Consider the following 17,850-nt stretch of genomic DNA (forward strand, 5'->3'; position numbering starts at 1 on the left):
TATATATTATCGACATAACGATATATATGTATACCTTTTTCTTATATTCCGCGTTAAAATCTTTTAAAGTGCCCTGTTCGAACGAAGTCCACCAAATAGGAATTTTTAGTTGCTCGAAGCCCTCTGATAAAACGCGAATTAAAGTGGTTTGAAATCCCTGCACACTTTGCAATAACCGCATTTCGTTTGCCGTTTCAGACATATCGGACGTGACGTAGCTATCCTGTAAATTAATTTAAGAGAACTTAAAATTTGCGACTCAAAACTTATTGCTATTATTAATTAATGGCGATCGGACATTACATTGTACTTTCCCTCAAAAGGCAATTGATCTTTCCATATCAAATGCTTATCGTTCATAACGATCTCCTGACAGAAATTCGCAATGCTCGAGAGTAAACTCTTCTTCCTCATATAGCTAGGAGGAATCAAGTATCGATCAATGTTGCAGGGATGCACTTGGCCGAGGAAGAGCTTGTGCATGAAATCGTCCAGCCTTTCGGACGAGACGAAGGTGTCGACGGCAGTGATTAAGAGATTAGGCATGTCCTCTACAAGAGTTAACAGAGGCTTGAGCTTCGATGTCTCGTGTATAACGCGAAGTTTCTGCCAGATATCACCGCCTGACGCGAGATCGATCACGGATTCCAGTAATTGAAGCAGTCCGCTGGAATCGACAAGATAGCTCGACGTCACGTTGAATCTGTACCATGAAGAATTTTGGTTGTTGTGGATCCAGGACTTCTCGGATTTGATTATTAAGGTCCAAGTTTCGTTGGACAGATTCTGCCACGTCGTCACATTGAAGATGTTTGATTTGAGACTCACTCCTGGCAACGCGGCGGTGAAATTCGAAACATCGTCTAACAATTTGATTAATGACATGGTCAATGACGTTGATCTCGTAAAGGTGGTTGTCCGACCAGTAACAATATCCTGCGGAAAAGACATGCAATGATATAAAAAGATGCAGTAGAAATTGAATATTTCTTCCTTTTAGATGTTTAATTAATGAAAGTAAAACTTTTTTTATAATTTGAAATTATTAAAATATTTTATAAGCCCAATTTATATTTACAACTTCTAATCATATCGAAAAGATTATTTCAATTATATATTTTTCTTGTGTACGTACGTGATATTCGTCACTCGTGGCGGTCTTCAATAGCTGATAAGGATCGAACGAACACACTTTCTGTAGAAAACGCGTTCTATTCGGCGTAGACCAGTAATTAGAATTAAAGTGGAGAGTACACATAGTCCTCCTAATATCTTTAAAGGGCATAAATTGACCGGTCGTATAATTTAGCGTGCTAAGACTAGCTATTAGGGCGATAGTCTCTTCAGGATAATCCTCTAGAATCTTTAACATTTGACGCGTATCGCCATTCTCCGCCAGTTCCCAAATTTCTAAATTGAAATTATGTATCTCAGCTTTCTTCAAAGCGTTGCCAATGTGTATCAAAACCTCCGATAGTCCCTCTATCAATAATCTATAATTCGACCATCCTTCATCTAGATTCAATTGCTGAAAAAGATAGTCACTTATTGCTTGTATCAGGAGTATTTGATTAAAATTAAAACTCCCATTTTCATAAAATATAACTTTAAGTGTAACAATTTTTAATTATTCATTTACCTTATGAAAAGTGCTCTCTTCATGTCTGATCTCCAGTGTCTCTCTCAATGTCTGCAACATATGGCTCAAGTATTTCTTCGAGAAGGGCGGCTCGATGACTATTTTGTTTTTCAGTGTGGAACTGATGCCTTTCGCAAGATCATACAAATCGCCGATCATTGAAGCTACGTAAGATCGATACTTGCTAACAGGTTTCTTCCAGATCGTCGTTTCCGCCATATAAAAATCCGTGAAGACGTTGAAGTTTTCAGGATCGAGATCGCAAGTGAAATTTTTCAAGATTCTGTAATCCTCGGCGCTCAGACCGATTCTAATGTCCGACAACCAATCAAACATCATCGTGCACGTGATTGCAGTGTTATTTTTCAGCGCCGTAACAATTTGATCGTCGATTACGGGATCGGATATTCCATTTATTAACGTCGACAGAATGTAAGGTAGCTGATCGTGAAAAATGCTAATAGGCGAGGTATTATCAAATCCTAGCAAGGATAATAAGCTGATTTTTCCTACAGCTAGAAAAAAAATATTATATAGTAATATCAAATCTCGAAGAATCAGACGCATCGAGTTAATGTTGTAATAACAATGTTAATATTACTCGAAAATGCATTTACCATTATTCAATATGTTCGTCACGATATGTGAACCTTTGTGAACGACATTGGAAAGATATTTTAAAGAAATAAGAATACGATCAGTAGCGTCAACTGATGGCTTCCAAATTTCACTTGCAGAAAGCTCACTACCAAAAGGTTTGATCGCCTTGTCGATCTCAAGGTCGATATGATCCAAGGTATTCCTTCAACAAAAATTAACGCTCCTAATAACTAATTGTGTCAAATATAAATAAGAAGTGAGAGATATTTTACAGAATTAAATATTAAAGTTAAAACTGAACTTCTCTTCCGACTGGATTAAAAATTTAAAAGTTAAATTTAGATGATACTCTTTTGCTACGCTAAACGACTATTTTTTTACTATGTAACGTTAAATAATATTTTTACCTCCAATCACTTTTCATGCTTGGCAATCTTTCTTCGATAATACTGTCCGCTTCTTCCGCGAGTGTATTTAGGTACTTGGCCAATTTCGGTTCTTCCGCCAAAACGACATCTTTAGCATTGTTTACCAAATCATCAAGTTTTGTAATCAATCGTCGAAATTTTGTGTAGCCCAGAGTCCAATTGAATGCCGGTAAATCTACATTTTCATCATGCTCGAACTAAAAATTAGTATTACAGAAAGGCTTAATACAATTAATAATTTTTATAATAATTTATTAACTTGGAGTTGTTATAAAGTTTTTTATTCTTAAAATTAAAACCGAAAATGGATTAATAAATAATTATGCATATAAACTTACAATTTTCCGGACTCTCATTAATACTGGTTGTTCTTTCCATTCTTTAATAAGGAGAGCTGGGCTACAGCCGATTTTTTCAATCTCTCGTACAACTTCCCGACTTCCATTCCTCAATTCTAACGCAACGCCAACACTATCGTTTACGATGCAAGGCCACATTCGCTCACGTTCTTTATAATCATCAATAACCGATATCTAATGGCAAAAATATACATCAGATTTAAAGTACGTTTTGTAGACTATTGTTATATATTGTATTCAGAATAAATTAAATAATTAAATGCAAAAATTGACTTACTAGAGCAACTGGTTTCAAAGTTATCATATCAACTATATCAAGGATGATCGGGGATAAATTTCTCAAGAACGAACCGACAAGTGTCTCGGTTTGGGGCATTTCCTGCAAAACATCGGAAATCTTCGCTACGTGATTGTCGGACTCTCATTAATACTGGTTGTTCTTTCCATTCTTTAATAAGGAGAGCTGGGCTACAGCCGATTTTTTCAATCTCTCGTACAACTTCCCGACTTCCATTCCTCAATTCTAACGCAACGCCAACACTATCGTTTACGATGCAAGGCCACATTCGCTCACGTTCTTTATAATCATCAATAACCGATATCTAATGGCAAAAATATACATCAGATTTAAAATACGTTTTGTAGACTATTGTTATATATTGTATTCAGAATAAATTAAATAATTAAATGCAAAAATTGACTTACTAGAGCAACTGGTTTCAAAGTTATCATATCAACTATATCAAGGATGATCGGGGATAAATTTCTCAAGAACGAACCGACAAGTGTCTCGGTTTGGGGCATTTCCTGCAAAACATCGGAAATCTTCGCTACGTGATTGTTATTCTGGATCTGATCGACGATTTTCTCGATGTTGTCGAAAATCACTGAGGTCGCCCACGCGAGCCCGTAGATAATCTTCCAATTTTCTTTGGTTTGAATTCCAAACACTGGACTCTCCATTACGTTAAAGAGCTTGCAGATTAAACCTACGCTGCAGACATATGTAATGTGTCACTAATAATTTATTTATTATAATCAAATTTTATAATATATTATGATGGCGATAAATTTTAAAAGATAAATCGCTTGGTAAAAATGAAATGCAGAAGAAAATATTTCTTACCTGATCTCCCATGCATCTTTTGCTGTTACCTCCGTCGTCCATGAAGTTTTGAAATTCTGTTTCAATTTTTCTAGTTTCTTCAAATCATAATGTTGACCTTTCTGTTGAACCAGGGTATCGATATACTGGTAAATCTCGATTGTCTTCTCGTTGAAGGCGGTCCAATTAAATTCCTTCTGCTTATATGTGGCTTCCTCGATTTCGATGTTGGTCACGTTCAATTCCAGATCTGTTTGCACCGATTTGGATAGATAGCACACCAGCTCCTTCAGAATCGTGCTGTTCGATTCCTTAGGAAAATTTAACAAAACCGGCGGGTTCGGATCCGTGCAATACGTTCTCGTGAAATTCGAATATTCCAAGATCTGTAATGTCTATTTAACGAAGATCGCTTTGAGATGATAAAATATACAGACTTTATAATTGATGATTATATTATGCAAAAGATTTCAAGATTAAAGAAAACTTTAATTACGTTTTGCTCAACTGACCTTTTCTTTATCCGTGACGGTAAGATAAAACGATTCGATCAACTCCGCTTGATGATGGCGTACCTTCTCGATCCAGCTAGTAGGATTAGTTCGTAGATCTTCCAGAATCATTCCAGCTAAAAAGTCCATATTTTCCAAATCCGGTTTGATTGACATGTAGGATAAACTATTGGAACCCAGCATTTTCGCTATGCTTAGATGAATTCCCAATCTAAAAAAAGTATTACATGTTATAGAAAATATTCTTATAATATAGAAAATTATTGTGCACATTGCGCGAAAAAAAAAATATATATATACAAATTTATTTTATGTATAAATGCATAATTACTTACATATCCAATCTTGCTTGAGGTTGCGCCTCTTTGAAAATTTTTACCCATTCGTCACTTGTTTGAAAAATGGTCCAATTCAAGTAACTTACTTTCCGCGTGTCCAGATAAGTTACAAATTTTTTTATATTTGTCACAACGGACGTTAAGTTTGAATTTTCGATCCTGACTGGTCGCGTGAACGCCATACTAACCATGGTCGATAAAGTTTTACTCACCTGAAAAATATGCTCCGTTTATTATGGAATCTTTATTACTGTTTTACTACAATCGATTGCTATATACGTACAATATTTCCAAATTTGTCAAATTCGAAACTGTTATAGACATCGGTGATCAATTTTTTTCCGTCATCGCTGCAGAATAATTCATCAATTTCGTTGGATTTATCCTTAAAATCAACGTAATTATCGAATATCTCGTTCATTGTGTCTTTTCGACAAAATACTTCCTGGGGTTTTATTTCTTTTGAATCTTCTACAAGATGCTACAAGAAAAATTTAGAAAATTATGTTTTTAATGATTTGACTTAATTTATAAGAAAGATGAGAATCACCAAAAAAATTTTAGCTAAAAAAAAAATAATAGTTCTGCAATATACATAATAAATATTGCATACCTCTACAAGATCTAATCGTGAAAAGGAATGAATAATCCTTTTATATACAATAGGCTCCAAATTTATCAGCATTTTTTGGACCAAATTTTGATGCTTTTTGGAAATCTCATATAATCTTCTCAAGGTATCCTCGTGAAGAATAGCGACATGATGAGACATTTGGACGATATTATCTATCAGCGACATAAAATATGTCACTGAATTTACTAAGTTTTTGGAAAAGAAATTTCTGAGTCCATCGAAAATGTTAGCAGCTCTAAAAATTTAAGATTAAATATGATAAACAATTAAATATTATTAATTTACTTATATTGAAAAGGAGAAAACACGTACAATTCAAAATCATCCACGTGACGATCAAGTATTTTATTGGTAAGTTTTATACCATCCTGCAAGATCAGGAAAGACAAATCTAATATCTGCGTGATATTGTCATAATTATCTGAATTCGAGGAGAATGTCTTTATCGTTCCTCCCAAGCGGTCTATCACACTGAAGAAATCATCAGCGTCAGTGGAATTGGGCTTGCGGTCCTTCACAACTTCTTTCACCATCTTTAGAAGTCTGTTTAATTTCAGAAATCCACTTCGAGCGACCGGCCAATCACGTTCGTATGCAAATACAGGATCCAAAACCGCGATGGCTTTATTAATACTGAAATTAAGGCATTTATATTCCTCCGGATATTAATCGTTTCGAGATATTGAATTAAAATTTAAGGAAATTGGATTTTAAATAGAAAATATATGCTCAACTCACAACTCCAGGTCGATTTCCTTGAAAGTAACATTTTGGAAGACCAAAATTACTTTCGGCAGCCATTCACGTAGTTTCAAGTACTCGGGTATGTATTTCTTAGTAATCTTCAGGTCGAGGATAGTTTCTATCGCTCGCTTCAAATCCTGGAAAAAATTGTAATCGCGAAATTTCGCCATTGCGCGATCGACCATCGCCAGCAAGCCAGTGAAGTTCAGATGCTTCGAAAGATTCTCTAAAATGTCGGGGATCGCTTTCGAGTCGATGTTGCAGAGAACATTCGAAATCTCTGCAAAGTCCTCCTCTTTAGGTAGAATCAAATATTTCTTCAGATTTTCCGCGGAGCAAACGACACCGTTGATGTCAGATGAACCGAAAGTTTTGATCAACTGTAGATAAAAATTAAAAAATAGGTGAAAATTAATAGACATCTTTTTTTTTATCCACTGCAATACCGTATAAAAATAATGCATACTTTTTGATATAATATTTGTACAAGACTGGAAAAAGAGAAGTGATTAGATAAATCTCGGCGTAATTAATATTAATATCTCTGTTTAAATATAGGAGTAATTACTTACGTATATTAATTTCACGGATGATTCGAATAAACCGTCGATCAAACCCTCTCTGGCCCCCGGCATTTGAGATTTTAATAAATTCTTAATTTCCTCGTGATTGTTGAACAAGTCGCCCAAACGGATTCCCTTATCTATTAACATATTTATATATTCAATTGTCGAGAGAGAACGTTAAATTAGATTTCAATGCGGTCGTACCGAAAAGCGCCTTGATTTCCGGCTTGGTGAGAATCTCTGCCATTGATTTCAACAATTGGATACTCTGCGGCAATGTTTCCACGGCGGAGATAATAGTCTTATTATTGAGCATCGGTTGTAATTCCACGATTAAGGGACTTAAACTGTTGTCATAAAGAAGAAGAAAGAGAAGAATGACTCAGATTTCTTCCGATTTTTTTTCAAAGATATATAATTGTAACGGATAAAGATAATAATTGTAACGGATTAATTATTTACACGCTCAATTAATTAAATTGCATTAATTAAGACTAACGTGGCATTTTTGTACGATGGCACTTGCTCGTATTCCGACAACGGATCACAGGGACTTCCAACGCTACATATATAATTCTGCACGAAAGGCAGAAGCCCATCCTGCGGCATCGACCTTGCGGGAAATTGACATGTCGGGTAATATTCCGGATCGACATTATCACGCACCGTATAAAGAATCATGAAAACCACTACTGGCCAGAGAAATATCAAGGCTAAAATTCCCTGAAAGAATTCATACGATTTACACGAATCCGTAGAATAAATAGGAAGCAGACGTCTCGTTAAGTTGACTTACTGGTTGTCGCTTCCGAACGATATAATTCTTCCAAAGAAGAAGTCCAAGCTGATCGATCCTCATTTTTTTGCTGAGGACAGAGCTGAGAACCTATAACATTACAAATTATTTCAAATGATATTTAGTAGATTAAAGAAATAACTTTTTGCAATAATTTTCGATAATATTATCTCTTTCTACCTTTCTTTTTACATCTCTTTCTACCTTTTTATCTCTTTTATCTTTTTACTTATAGAGCATTTGCTTTTATAAAAGTATTCTTTTGGAAAATTTAAATTTATGTTGTTGTAAAGGTATAATGATCCTGCTCACGCAACTGCCAAGTATGACTACATTTACTTATGTTTGAGATTTATCTCGATGACCTTATAAAGCTGTCTGTTAGTATACAACAAGACATCGCTTGACTGAACAGGCGTTAAGAAACAATAATATATTTTTTTTATTGATTTTATCCGCACAAAATAATACATTTATTATTAAATATTTAATCCTTTCAAATAAGAAGAAAGATAAACAAGATAACAGACAAAATATACACGAACAATATTAATATGTATTAATGGTACAGCTTTGAATAAATTATGAATATTAATGTTTTAGAATAGTCGATATTCGCGGATGGTTTTTAATTAATATGTAGAATTTTATAAAATCTTTATCGTTATATTACAAAAAAAGAATCATTTAGAACTGCTACAACGCCCGATGATGCTCGGGGCAGGCACTAACGAATTGAGATTTTATCTGAAAAACTATACCGAAAATCTCGTGCAACACAATGGAAAGTTTTGCAAACTCGCATGCAACCGCGCCGTATACTTTTCCATCTAGAGTACTCGAAATGTGTGGAATCTACTTGAACCGAGTGCACTCGGAAAAATGCTGGCGGTGAATGGTTGAATGCACTATCAGAAAATTTTATTGCGATATAAAGAAACAACCTAAAAATTTCTCACCGTAACGTAATTGCATTCACATCTTACCATAGTCTACATCAAGCGGTATAATTATGCGAATAGTACCGGCGAACACACTTTCATTATATCACACTTGATTTTAATTGCGAGATAAATATTGTACTTCAAATCGTCTTATTATAAATGAAGAAATATGGATGAGATTTATTAATAGCTGATATCGTTTTATGATTATATATCTCTCTCTAAGATATTTTATTCAGATATATACAAAACAATATCATAAAACCATCTGTACAATATCATAAAAATAAGATAACTGTATATGTTCCAACATCTGCACTCTGTCTTTGCCAGCAACAAAAATTATTTTTTAAACCTATTACGGTCCGTCCTGTTATATATATTATACGTTATATTTTATATCACGGTATCAGTTATATATCTCTTTTCTTACATTTAAAATAAATATTTTATATTTACATTGCAAAATAAAATTTTTAGTTTCACCGCGTCCTTTAATCAGTCATCAGCAAACCTCACATCACGCTTGAACCTGCACTTTGGGAAGAATCCCATGCTTGAATATACTAAAGCTTGTGAATTGACTATTGTTCTTTGGTGTGCCGGAGATTTGCTCTACTGGTTGTCCTCTCTTGCGCACGATGATAATGCAAACTTAATTAATCCTGTTTGCCAAACTTTAAATTTATTGCCGCATTCGGCGCTCACGAAATAGTATCAAATCTTTCAAAAAGAATTTTTATTGCACGAACTTAATTTGTTTTAATTTAGCTAAACATACAGTTGTCTTATTTTAAACAACGATGAACGCTGAAAATTGTCGCAGAACTATAAAAATTAATATACAGGCATTTAAAATCATCACCTTGATTTACATCAATCTCCGGAGAAAAATATTAAACTAAAGTTGCATAGCTTTAAAAAACTGTGCAACTTTAATTTTACCCATTTTTCTTTACAGATAATAATATTAACAATAATTTCAAATGCCTTATTTTGTATAATTCAATATCAGTTTATCAACTAAAGTTCAAGATTGATGTAAATTACGTTATTTCGGAGAACGATACATTACGACTGCTTCGTGGAAATAAGATACAAGCTTATCATCTAATATCGAAAATGTTTATATTACGAACTTCAAAGCAAATCCGTAAGCAGCGTGACTAATTTACATATCCGTCGATGCAGTTGCAGCCGGAAACGCGTACTGCTCTATCGCGTGCTGCATCGACGACAGGATGCATTATAGAGATATGGAGCAGTGAACTTCTCGTGCAAGGATAAAGTGCATATCAGAAAAATATAAATGTCCCCGTCTCTACGTCAATCTCCTTCCGGGGAGAAATTACAAAGTATCGTGCGCAAAAGCCGGAAGAAATAAGAGGATTATTTATTTCCGGTTATTAGACGCATCTAATTTTAGTTTATAAATGAATGATGCAAGATTATCTCTTGCGAAATTAGTGAAACATATTAACATTAATAATATAGTATAGAATGCATTCGCAAAATGGATTTTTATTAAAAAGAGTTATAGATTTTTGTATTGAACATGGAGGAAATAACACAAATATTTTTTTACGAAAGTTTCTTATTACTTAATTAAACTAAAATAAAGTGTTGTTGAAATAATTTGACATAAACTACAGTAACTTTTACAGAATTGAAAATTATAAAAAGAATGTAGAGAATTTAATTTAATGTTTAAGAAAATTTTTGCGGATTTCTTCGTTCTTAATCGTATGACCTTTAAATTAATCAGCATTCGTAATCGTATACATGATGACCGGTCATTCGTATATGATTACGCGAATCTCTCATGAGATAACAAAGATTCCTTGTAATTATTGATTTGGAAATTTTTTGTCGCGGAATATATGATTAACGTAATCATAGATGATGCGACTACACTTACGAAGAACTACATGGCCATAATACGATTGGTCGTGCACAAAAATATAGACATGTATCATCTTAAATATTTTGCAACGCAATCTGCGTCTCGCGCATATACATGGAATCCAATAAATTTTGATAAAATCAGCGAAAAAATGATTTCTCATGAAGAAAGAGAAGAGGAAAAATATATATGTTACGTTTAAATGTAAAATTATTCTTTTTGAGCATATTATGTAGTTAATGAAAAAACATTTATTCTGCATTTCTTAATTGTTTTTTTAGCGAGTGATCATCTCCTAGATGTACTGCGATTTAATAAACACACTATGCACGTAGAAATACGTAATATGTTCTAATGGAAGACAAACACGGGAATATTTGAAGAACACTTTATACAATAAAGCTCAATAGCATCGTCGAGAGTTCAGCTAATAAATAATCAGTAAGATCAAAATTGTGCGCTACAATGTTATCTATATATTCCAGAAAATACACATTTCCTTTCAGAATATAGTGCTTCTCTCAAAGCGTGTTCTTTGTTATACTAAAAATCTTGTCTATATAAAAGTGAGAAGATGCAATCTATTGTGATATAGCAAAGTACATGCTTAAACAATTTTTAAAATCCGGTCAAGTTCATTGAAAGATGTTAAGAATATTTATGACACACTATATTTGACACACTTATGTGCAAAAATATGACATATAAATATTGTGTAACTATATATACAATATACGTATATTTAATAATAACTGAACGATCTAATCCTGTTATGAAATTTTTTCTTTGATAGCTTTTTTCCAAGCATTGAGATAGTTAATATTTGTCTTGTTCGTGCATAGTTGTTTTGCTGGTTGTAAAATGATGTAATCGTCGTCAGATATAGCCTCGTATACGTGTATTCGTATATCGTATATTCGTATATTTTATTCAATGACCATGAATTAGCTGGTCATTGCCATTTACATCATCGACAAGGGGAAACTTCTTGTTTTGCAGAAAATCGAGCAAAAAGATAGGCATTCCGGCATTCTAGAGCTTCGTTTATTAACACCCGGCAAACACCGTACACTTTCACTGGATCCGTGTGCGGTTATGCGAGTCGGTGTCCGAATAAACATGAATCATTTCATAATAATCGCCGCATTCGTTACGTGTGGACTTTATTACGCTCTTCTATACACAATACAAATAAATTCATGCTATAAATAATCTTCATTTTCTCGCGAACGACCATTAAAACTGCTACCATGGCACACGATGCGATCAATTAAAAACGGAAAGATCGCAATTTTTTTCAATTCGCCAATTTTTTTGATGACAAGGAATAATTACTTTACTACTATACACACGCCATCCATTATGTGAAATATGTGACACTAGTACAATGTATAAAATGGAATAACTCTGACCAATAGTAATGAGACTTTATTGCATGCGAAGAACAAAACAGGATGTGTCCGTTTAATTACACGCTATTATAATTTACGGTTAATTTTCCTGTGAAATGAAACGAGAGTGAGAACGATTGCAGCAATGAGATTCATCAAGCGTGCGAGGCGTCGTTTCGTTTCCAGGTGAAAATCCGCGATCTGATTATTAATATGCTCGGCACGCGGCATGCAATCCGAATATACTAGTGTCGTTGGCACGTAATTATTATACACGGCAGTGACCATCGTTGCGACAATGTAACCGCGACTATGCAACTGCAAAACGATATTGTATGTATATTTTGTAAGCGTTCTTCTATATTTGTCACCGATGCATCCGCGCCGCAGTATACTTTGCATCATGTATTATATAATATTTATTGATATCGAAATACTAAATATCAACATATTGTTAAAGAGAATTTTGTATGTTTTTAGAAAATTGAATAAAATATATCGTTCAAAAACAAGATGCTCAGCATTGAAAAATGTTGATGTCGTTGAATCAGTACGAGGAAAATCGCTTCAATTTCTATCGTGCTGGATCATTATCTTGCGCAAGTGTGTTACGCGTACGAGTGCACTAGACGAAATATCGCCTATTTTTATTTTCCGCGCAAGAATGTCTCGTCATCATAACAATTGCTATACATGGAATTGCAAATGAGGAAATAAAAATGAAAAAAACACTTGAAAGAGGTTTCTTACCAGCTAATACGTAGAACGAAGATTATAAATTATATTAAAAGATAAAACAAGACTGATGCAGATGAAATATGAATGTAGAATTGACTCGAATCAATTTAGCGGAACTGGTGAACTATGAGATATGAAACAGAGATCATTCCTTTACCCGGGGAAGGAAGTTCAGGGTTACATGCTATTATATAAAATAACTACGCAGACATAAGGAAGGATTGCATCCTTGCTTTTCTCAGAAACCTCAAATGATGATACCGTCAGCACCAGCAGCAGCTGGTCGAGCAAGGTTCCCGATCGTCTCTGGAGCCTCCTCAAAGGAGTGCAATGGAGTAGAGGAATTTTGGCGCGTGACAACTTGCCGTAAAGTTCGCTCGCGTTTGTCTTTCGTTCTCCGAATGTGTTCAAAAAGAGCGAATTTGTGTGAACATTGTAGCGAGAATTCGACGGTTACGACTTTTACAAATTTTTAAAAAGCGTGAAGGATAAGACGCATAAATAACGCGCGAAGCACGTTCTCCATATTAATACCTAAAAGATCAAGGATAGGTCATTGATTACGGAAAGTTGAAGATCGTAAGATTCTCTTCAAAGATGCTAACCATTTGCGTGAGTGATTATTTGATAAATATGTAAACAATGCATTCTGATACACCTTGAAAATAATGAGATGATAAAGATATAAATTTGATGATATTTTTATTTTTAAAGTCTCTTTGTTATCCCAAAGACCAGATTTGCTACAACCGCGGAATGTGAGATATTTTTCAAAAATAATAATAATTACCTCTATCTTAATATTCCGACAGATAACAATACAATTCGAAACAAGCGTGGAATAGCAGAAATTAAATATATGGCTCTTTTGCACTTTACCATATCAACTCACATAATTTCAAGATTTAAATGGAGAAGTTGAGCGGCAAGAAACATAAAAGTATATTATATTTTATATGTACTGAGAGAGAAGTGAGACTACACACATATAACCTGATTTAATAAATATTACGAAAATTAATTTTCTTTAAAATAAAGTTTTAAATAATCTCATAAAGTTTTAAATATTTATTAAAATAAAGTTTAAAATAAAAAGTTTATAATTTCATGTAATTAGAAAACATAAAAAGTGACTTCTGAATTCGATGTTGTACAGTTTCTCTATCATTTCGATTTATATTCGATATATCTAAAATTGAAAATAGAATGCTTAGATACATATTGTATTTTTTTTCTTTTATTTCTAAACAAAGATTTTATTTTTGATCACGTATCTTTAAAACTGCAATTTTCCGTAATTCCTTACATAAATCTCGATGTTTTCTTTTTCTTTATACATCTCTCTTTGTCTCTTGATAAATGTGACTAGAAGAGATTTATATCATACTTACGGCTTCGAAGCAATTAGTCACCTTATCTCCGCACACGTCTATAAGTACATAAAAATGTAATGTGTCTATAAAAACTAAACGAGCACTGCGCGTATATATGAATGATTTGTCCTCATCGATCTATGCGATCTCGATAGACTAATATATAAATCGCACGAAAAATCGCGATCGCGCAGCGTAAATCGCGATCAGCGATCCCCGAAGTGTTCGCGAGCCTTTTCGGAGCACATTCTGTTTTTACTCCGAAATAATGGATCGGACAAACCGCGCTTCCGCAGCAAGGATGCAACCGGCGAAGAGCAGAGCTGCTCGTTGCGGTCAGCGAGACTCATGCGGATCCACGAACGAAAGCGAACTTGTCCCGGCTTGTTTTCTTGTTTTGCGTTTTTCTCGGCTACTCTTCTCTCGGCGGCGGCCAGCGTAGATGTCGACCGACGTTCATACACACTTGAACGACGATCGGGGGAAGACTGTTGCCACTACTGTGATGCACGACCACGTGGACCTTCGAAGTATGCTACACACACACACACTTATCTGTCTCGTGTGCGTGCCCATGTACAAGCGAGCGAGCGTGCGAACGCGTGATCATGAATCGTTTTCTTGATGGATCGATCGACTGCCGCGAGGTTGTCGAGCAATATATAAACGTAAACAGTTACAAGGAAAGAAGATTTAATGATTTTTTTGTTAATTTTGTTTCATCAATAATTAATGATTTCTCTCATCCCCAAAAAAATATTTATTGTTTTTATAACGCGAGAATTTAATTAATCTTAATAGTTCATGGTTATTGACTATTTTATTAATCATTTTGAATAATATATAATTATAGGCATTTTTCACGCTACTGTGAATCTAGAAGATATATATCTATCCTTGATAACATACAGATACATGTACATACATACAAAAATTTCAATGATAATTTAATTATTTCGAGAAAGAAAGAAATGTAGATTGTGTGTCAAGAATCTCGGAATAGAACATACTCCGATACGTGCGCGGAATCGTGCGAGATATCACAAAATCCCGTGAGAAAAATGGTGAACTTTGCATTCCTATCTTGTACAGAGTACTCACAGTGGTATAATATCAATTTGTTTCATTTAATCTAATAAAGAGATCTAATAAATAGATCAAAGTACTCGGAAAAAAGCTCATATATAATCATATATATAATTTTATATATTTTATATGTTATTATGTTTTATATGTGATTTTATATATTATTACATATGGATTTCTCTTCCCGAGTATTTAAAACAATAAATCGATTGAATTTGCGGTTTAATTTTAAAACATTTTGTTTATTAAACTAATTAGCTGGACGATCGAGTTTCAATGAAAATTTTCTTTATATATAATACTATGAAGAGCGATAACTTGCTCTATATATATTTATCAAACAATTGTGCGTGTGTGAATCCCAACGGTGGGGTCGATCGATTGACCTCTCGATTGACTGAAAATATGGTAACAGCGATTTCCGATTGACGATGTCATTTTGATCATTCGTGATGATTTAGCATTTAAACCAGTGATTTATCGATACATACGTATTAAATCCTTTGCTTAAAAAATATGTAACTAAATGATATTACACATCTGTCTTTTGAAAACTTTTAGTGTCAAAAGGCGAGGCGCTTTCATGAAAAATTAATTAAATCGCCGGTATAATAAAACTTGACTTGATTATAACAGTAATTATGCACATAATACGTAACATGCAAATCTCACTGTGTTGTTTGCGCATTTTGTGTAATAATATAATATAATTGTTTAAAAATTCATGATTTTGTCATTTTTTTATTCTATGTAATATTTTGTTACAGCAACATGCGTTTATTAAGCCACGCAATTAAGCCACAATTAACATTGAGGATATATTTTTTATTAGTTATGATATGCAAAATTAGCAAATGCAGTCGTTTAAATTTTCTTGTAGCAATGACGCGACATTCTTAACGCATTTCTCTTTTACTCTATCATTTTTATCATATCTTCAAAAATAATTATTTTGCATTATTCGCACATTAGTAATACACGTATATAATATTATCACTGAATATTCGCTACCAAGATATCAGTTTCATCGCACTATACTTGCAATCAAGCACATATAAACAGAAAAACTTTTCAAACAAGGAGAGAGAGATTTCTAGTTATTACCAATATAATTAATCGTCGCAATCGATAACAAAAAATAAAAACTCGGTACGTATTAAGAATTTTTTTTTTAAATCTATATATTTTTTATTTTTGGTTTCCTTTTTCAAATAAAATAAACAACAAAGCTGTATTACTTCACGTGCACTTAAACACTCATTTAGTCAAGACCTTTAAACAGTCATTATATGTATGTATAATAAAGAGATTTATTTGAATTAGAAATATCATTGTAAGATTTACGAAACTATTAAATATTCTCTTTATTGATATAAAAAAAATAAGGTCTTTCTATCATTGTCAGGATTAAGGACGATGGATCGTGGCATATAACGCACGAATAGACGGACTAATTCAAAGAATAGAGGCAAACTGCGCCTCCTTTTTGGAACACATCTAAAAATAGAGCTGGCGTATTTAAACACGGTATTTGAAAAAGGACACAAGAAAGCAAAAACCCGTCTGGCGAGGGTCGACCTAGACCAAATGTCACATTCAAATTCGTGGAAATTGAGGATTGCGGCTACCTATACGCGTCGTGCATTGTTACATATGTCAGCATTGCGATATTTGCATCTCGCGACCGGCGAAAAGATATCTCAACATACGTTTGCAAAGTACACACATACACACACGCGTGCACGCGAGCATAGGTTACATATATACATTATACAATGTGGTAATAATTGTTTACGTGTAAATTGGCATAACATTAATTATGATTCTGTTAGGGAACATTGCAAACATAATTTACTGGGTGATCAAGGTACCATTTATTGCTTCGTAATAGTCTCTGCGAGATGTAACATTTACAGCGAGTGCACACGGAAACGCATGGGGACTATACGTGAATAAATAATGATTTCATACATTATCGACGATTCAGCGATGACTCGACTATTAAAAGAGAGAAAATGGAATGTCCCATAAAATATAAATTTTTCGTGGGACACATATTTCTACTATATAATAACTCTCTCCCTCTAGTTTTCAATATACTTATAGAATGTATAAATTCAAGAATTCATATATATTTATGTAGAATAGGATAAATAAATTTAAAAATTTGACTAATTTATATAACGTTACTTTGCACTCAAATATCTCGTTCTGAATTAATTTAATCATTATAATATTCAGTCATATCAAAATACATACTCGCAAATTTGATTAATTTATGTAGAGTTATTTTGTAACAAAATTCCTGCTAACAAACTAAAATAAATAATTATATGCAACAAACAAAAATTAAAGCTGACATTTAAAAAATAGTATTTTTTATATATTAGTATTTAAAATCAAAATACATCAAAATTATTGATTGTAAGAAATTAAAACAAATAACTACATCAAATGTGTAATAAAAATATATACATATATATATTTATATTTTCGGTTGTGCCTTATCAATTTCCACAAAAGGTTACATAAGACAGTATCCACAAATATCTTCTTTCTCATAAATGTTCGCGGGCGCACGGTCGGAGAGAATTTCCAAGATAAGAGGAATAATAATAGTGAATGGTATCTCATTAACTAACTTCTCACGTGTTTCCGCAATGGCATCAGATGTTCTGCTTGTTACATTGATCT

The 17,850-nt window shown here is 33.5% G+C and overlaps 1 protein-coding gene across 3 annotated transcripts in view; it reads right to left on the reverse strand.

Annotated features, from left to right (window-relative positions):
- LOC115237699 overlaps window positions 1–14,647 on the reverse strand; it is a 34,630-nt gene extending 19,983 nt beyond the window's left edge. The window contains exons 1-21 of one of the 3 annotated variants that reach the window (XM_029810918.1): window positions 14,089–14,647; window positions 7,722–7,811; window positions 7,425–7,648; window positions 7,130–7,272; window positions 6,932–7,062; window positions 6,354–6,739; window positions 5,928–6,248; window positions 5,595–5,850; window positions 5,265–5,462; window positions 4,979–5,193; window positions 4,644–4,854; window positions 4,153–4,526; window positions 3,852–4,020; window positions 3,304–3,423; window positions 3,006–3,200; window positions 2,647–2,864; window positions 2,257–2,441; window positions 1,640–2,154; window positions 1,136–1,528; window positions 304–936; window positions 35–223 (exon numbers count right to left, since the gene is read on the reverse strand). In XM_029810918.1, coding sequence (XP_029666778.1) covers window positions 35–223; window positions 304–936; window positions 1,136–1,528; window positions 1,640–2,154; window positions 2,257–2,441; window positions 2,647–2,864; window positions 3,006–3,200; window positions 3,304–3,423; window positions 3,852–4,020; window positions 4,153–4,526; window positions 4,644–4,854; window positions 4,979–5,193; window positions 5,265–5,462; window positions 5,595–5,850; window positions 5,928–6,248; window positions 6,354–6,739; window positions 6,932–7,062; window positions 7,130–7,272; window positions 7,425–7,648; window positions 7,722–7,784 — 5,139 coding nt within the window. In that variant the 5' untranslated portion in view covers window positions 7,785–7,811; window positions 14,089–14,647. Of the gene's footprint in view, window positions 1–34; window positions 224–303; window positions 937–1,135; window positions 1,529–1,639; window positions 2,155–2,256; window positions 2,442–2,646; window positions 2,865–3,005; window positions 3,201–3,303; window positions 3,424–3,851; window positions 4,021–4,152; window positions 4,527–4,643; window positions 4,855–4,978; window positions 5,194–5,264; window positions 5,463–5,594; window positions 5,851–5,927; window positions 6,249–6,353; window positions 6,740–6,931; window positions 7,063–7,129; window positions 7,273–7,424; window positions 7,649–7,721; window positions 7,812–7,901; window positions 7,925–14,088 lie in introns of those variants that run through there. The other 2 variants (XM_029810920.1, XM_029810919.1) reach the window with 2 other exon arrangements.
- Between the last annotated feature and the right edge of the window lie 3,203 nt (window positions 14,648–17,850).

The sequence above is a fragment of the Formica exsecta genome, unplaced genomic scaffold, assembly GCF_003651465.1.
Source record: "Formica exsecta isolate Colony F162 unplaced genomic scaffold, ASM365146v1 scaffold3056, whole genome shotgun sequence".
In the NCBI taxonomy this organism is placed as follows: Eukaryota; Metazoa; Arthropoda; class Insecta; order Hymenoptera; family Formicidae; genus Formica; species Formica exsecta.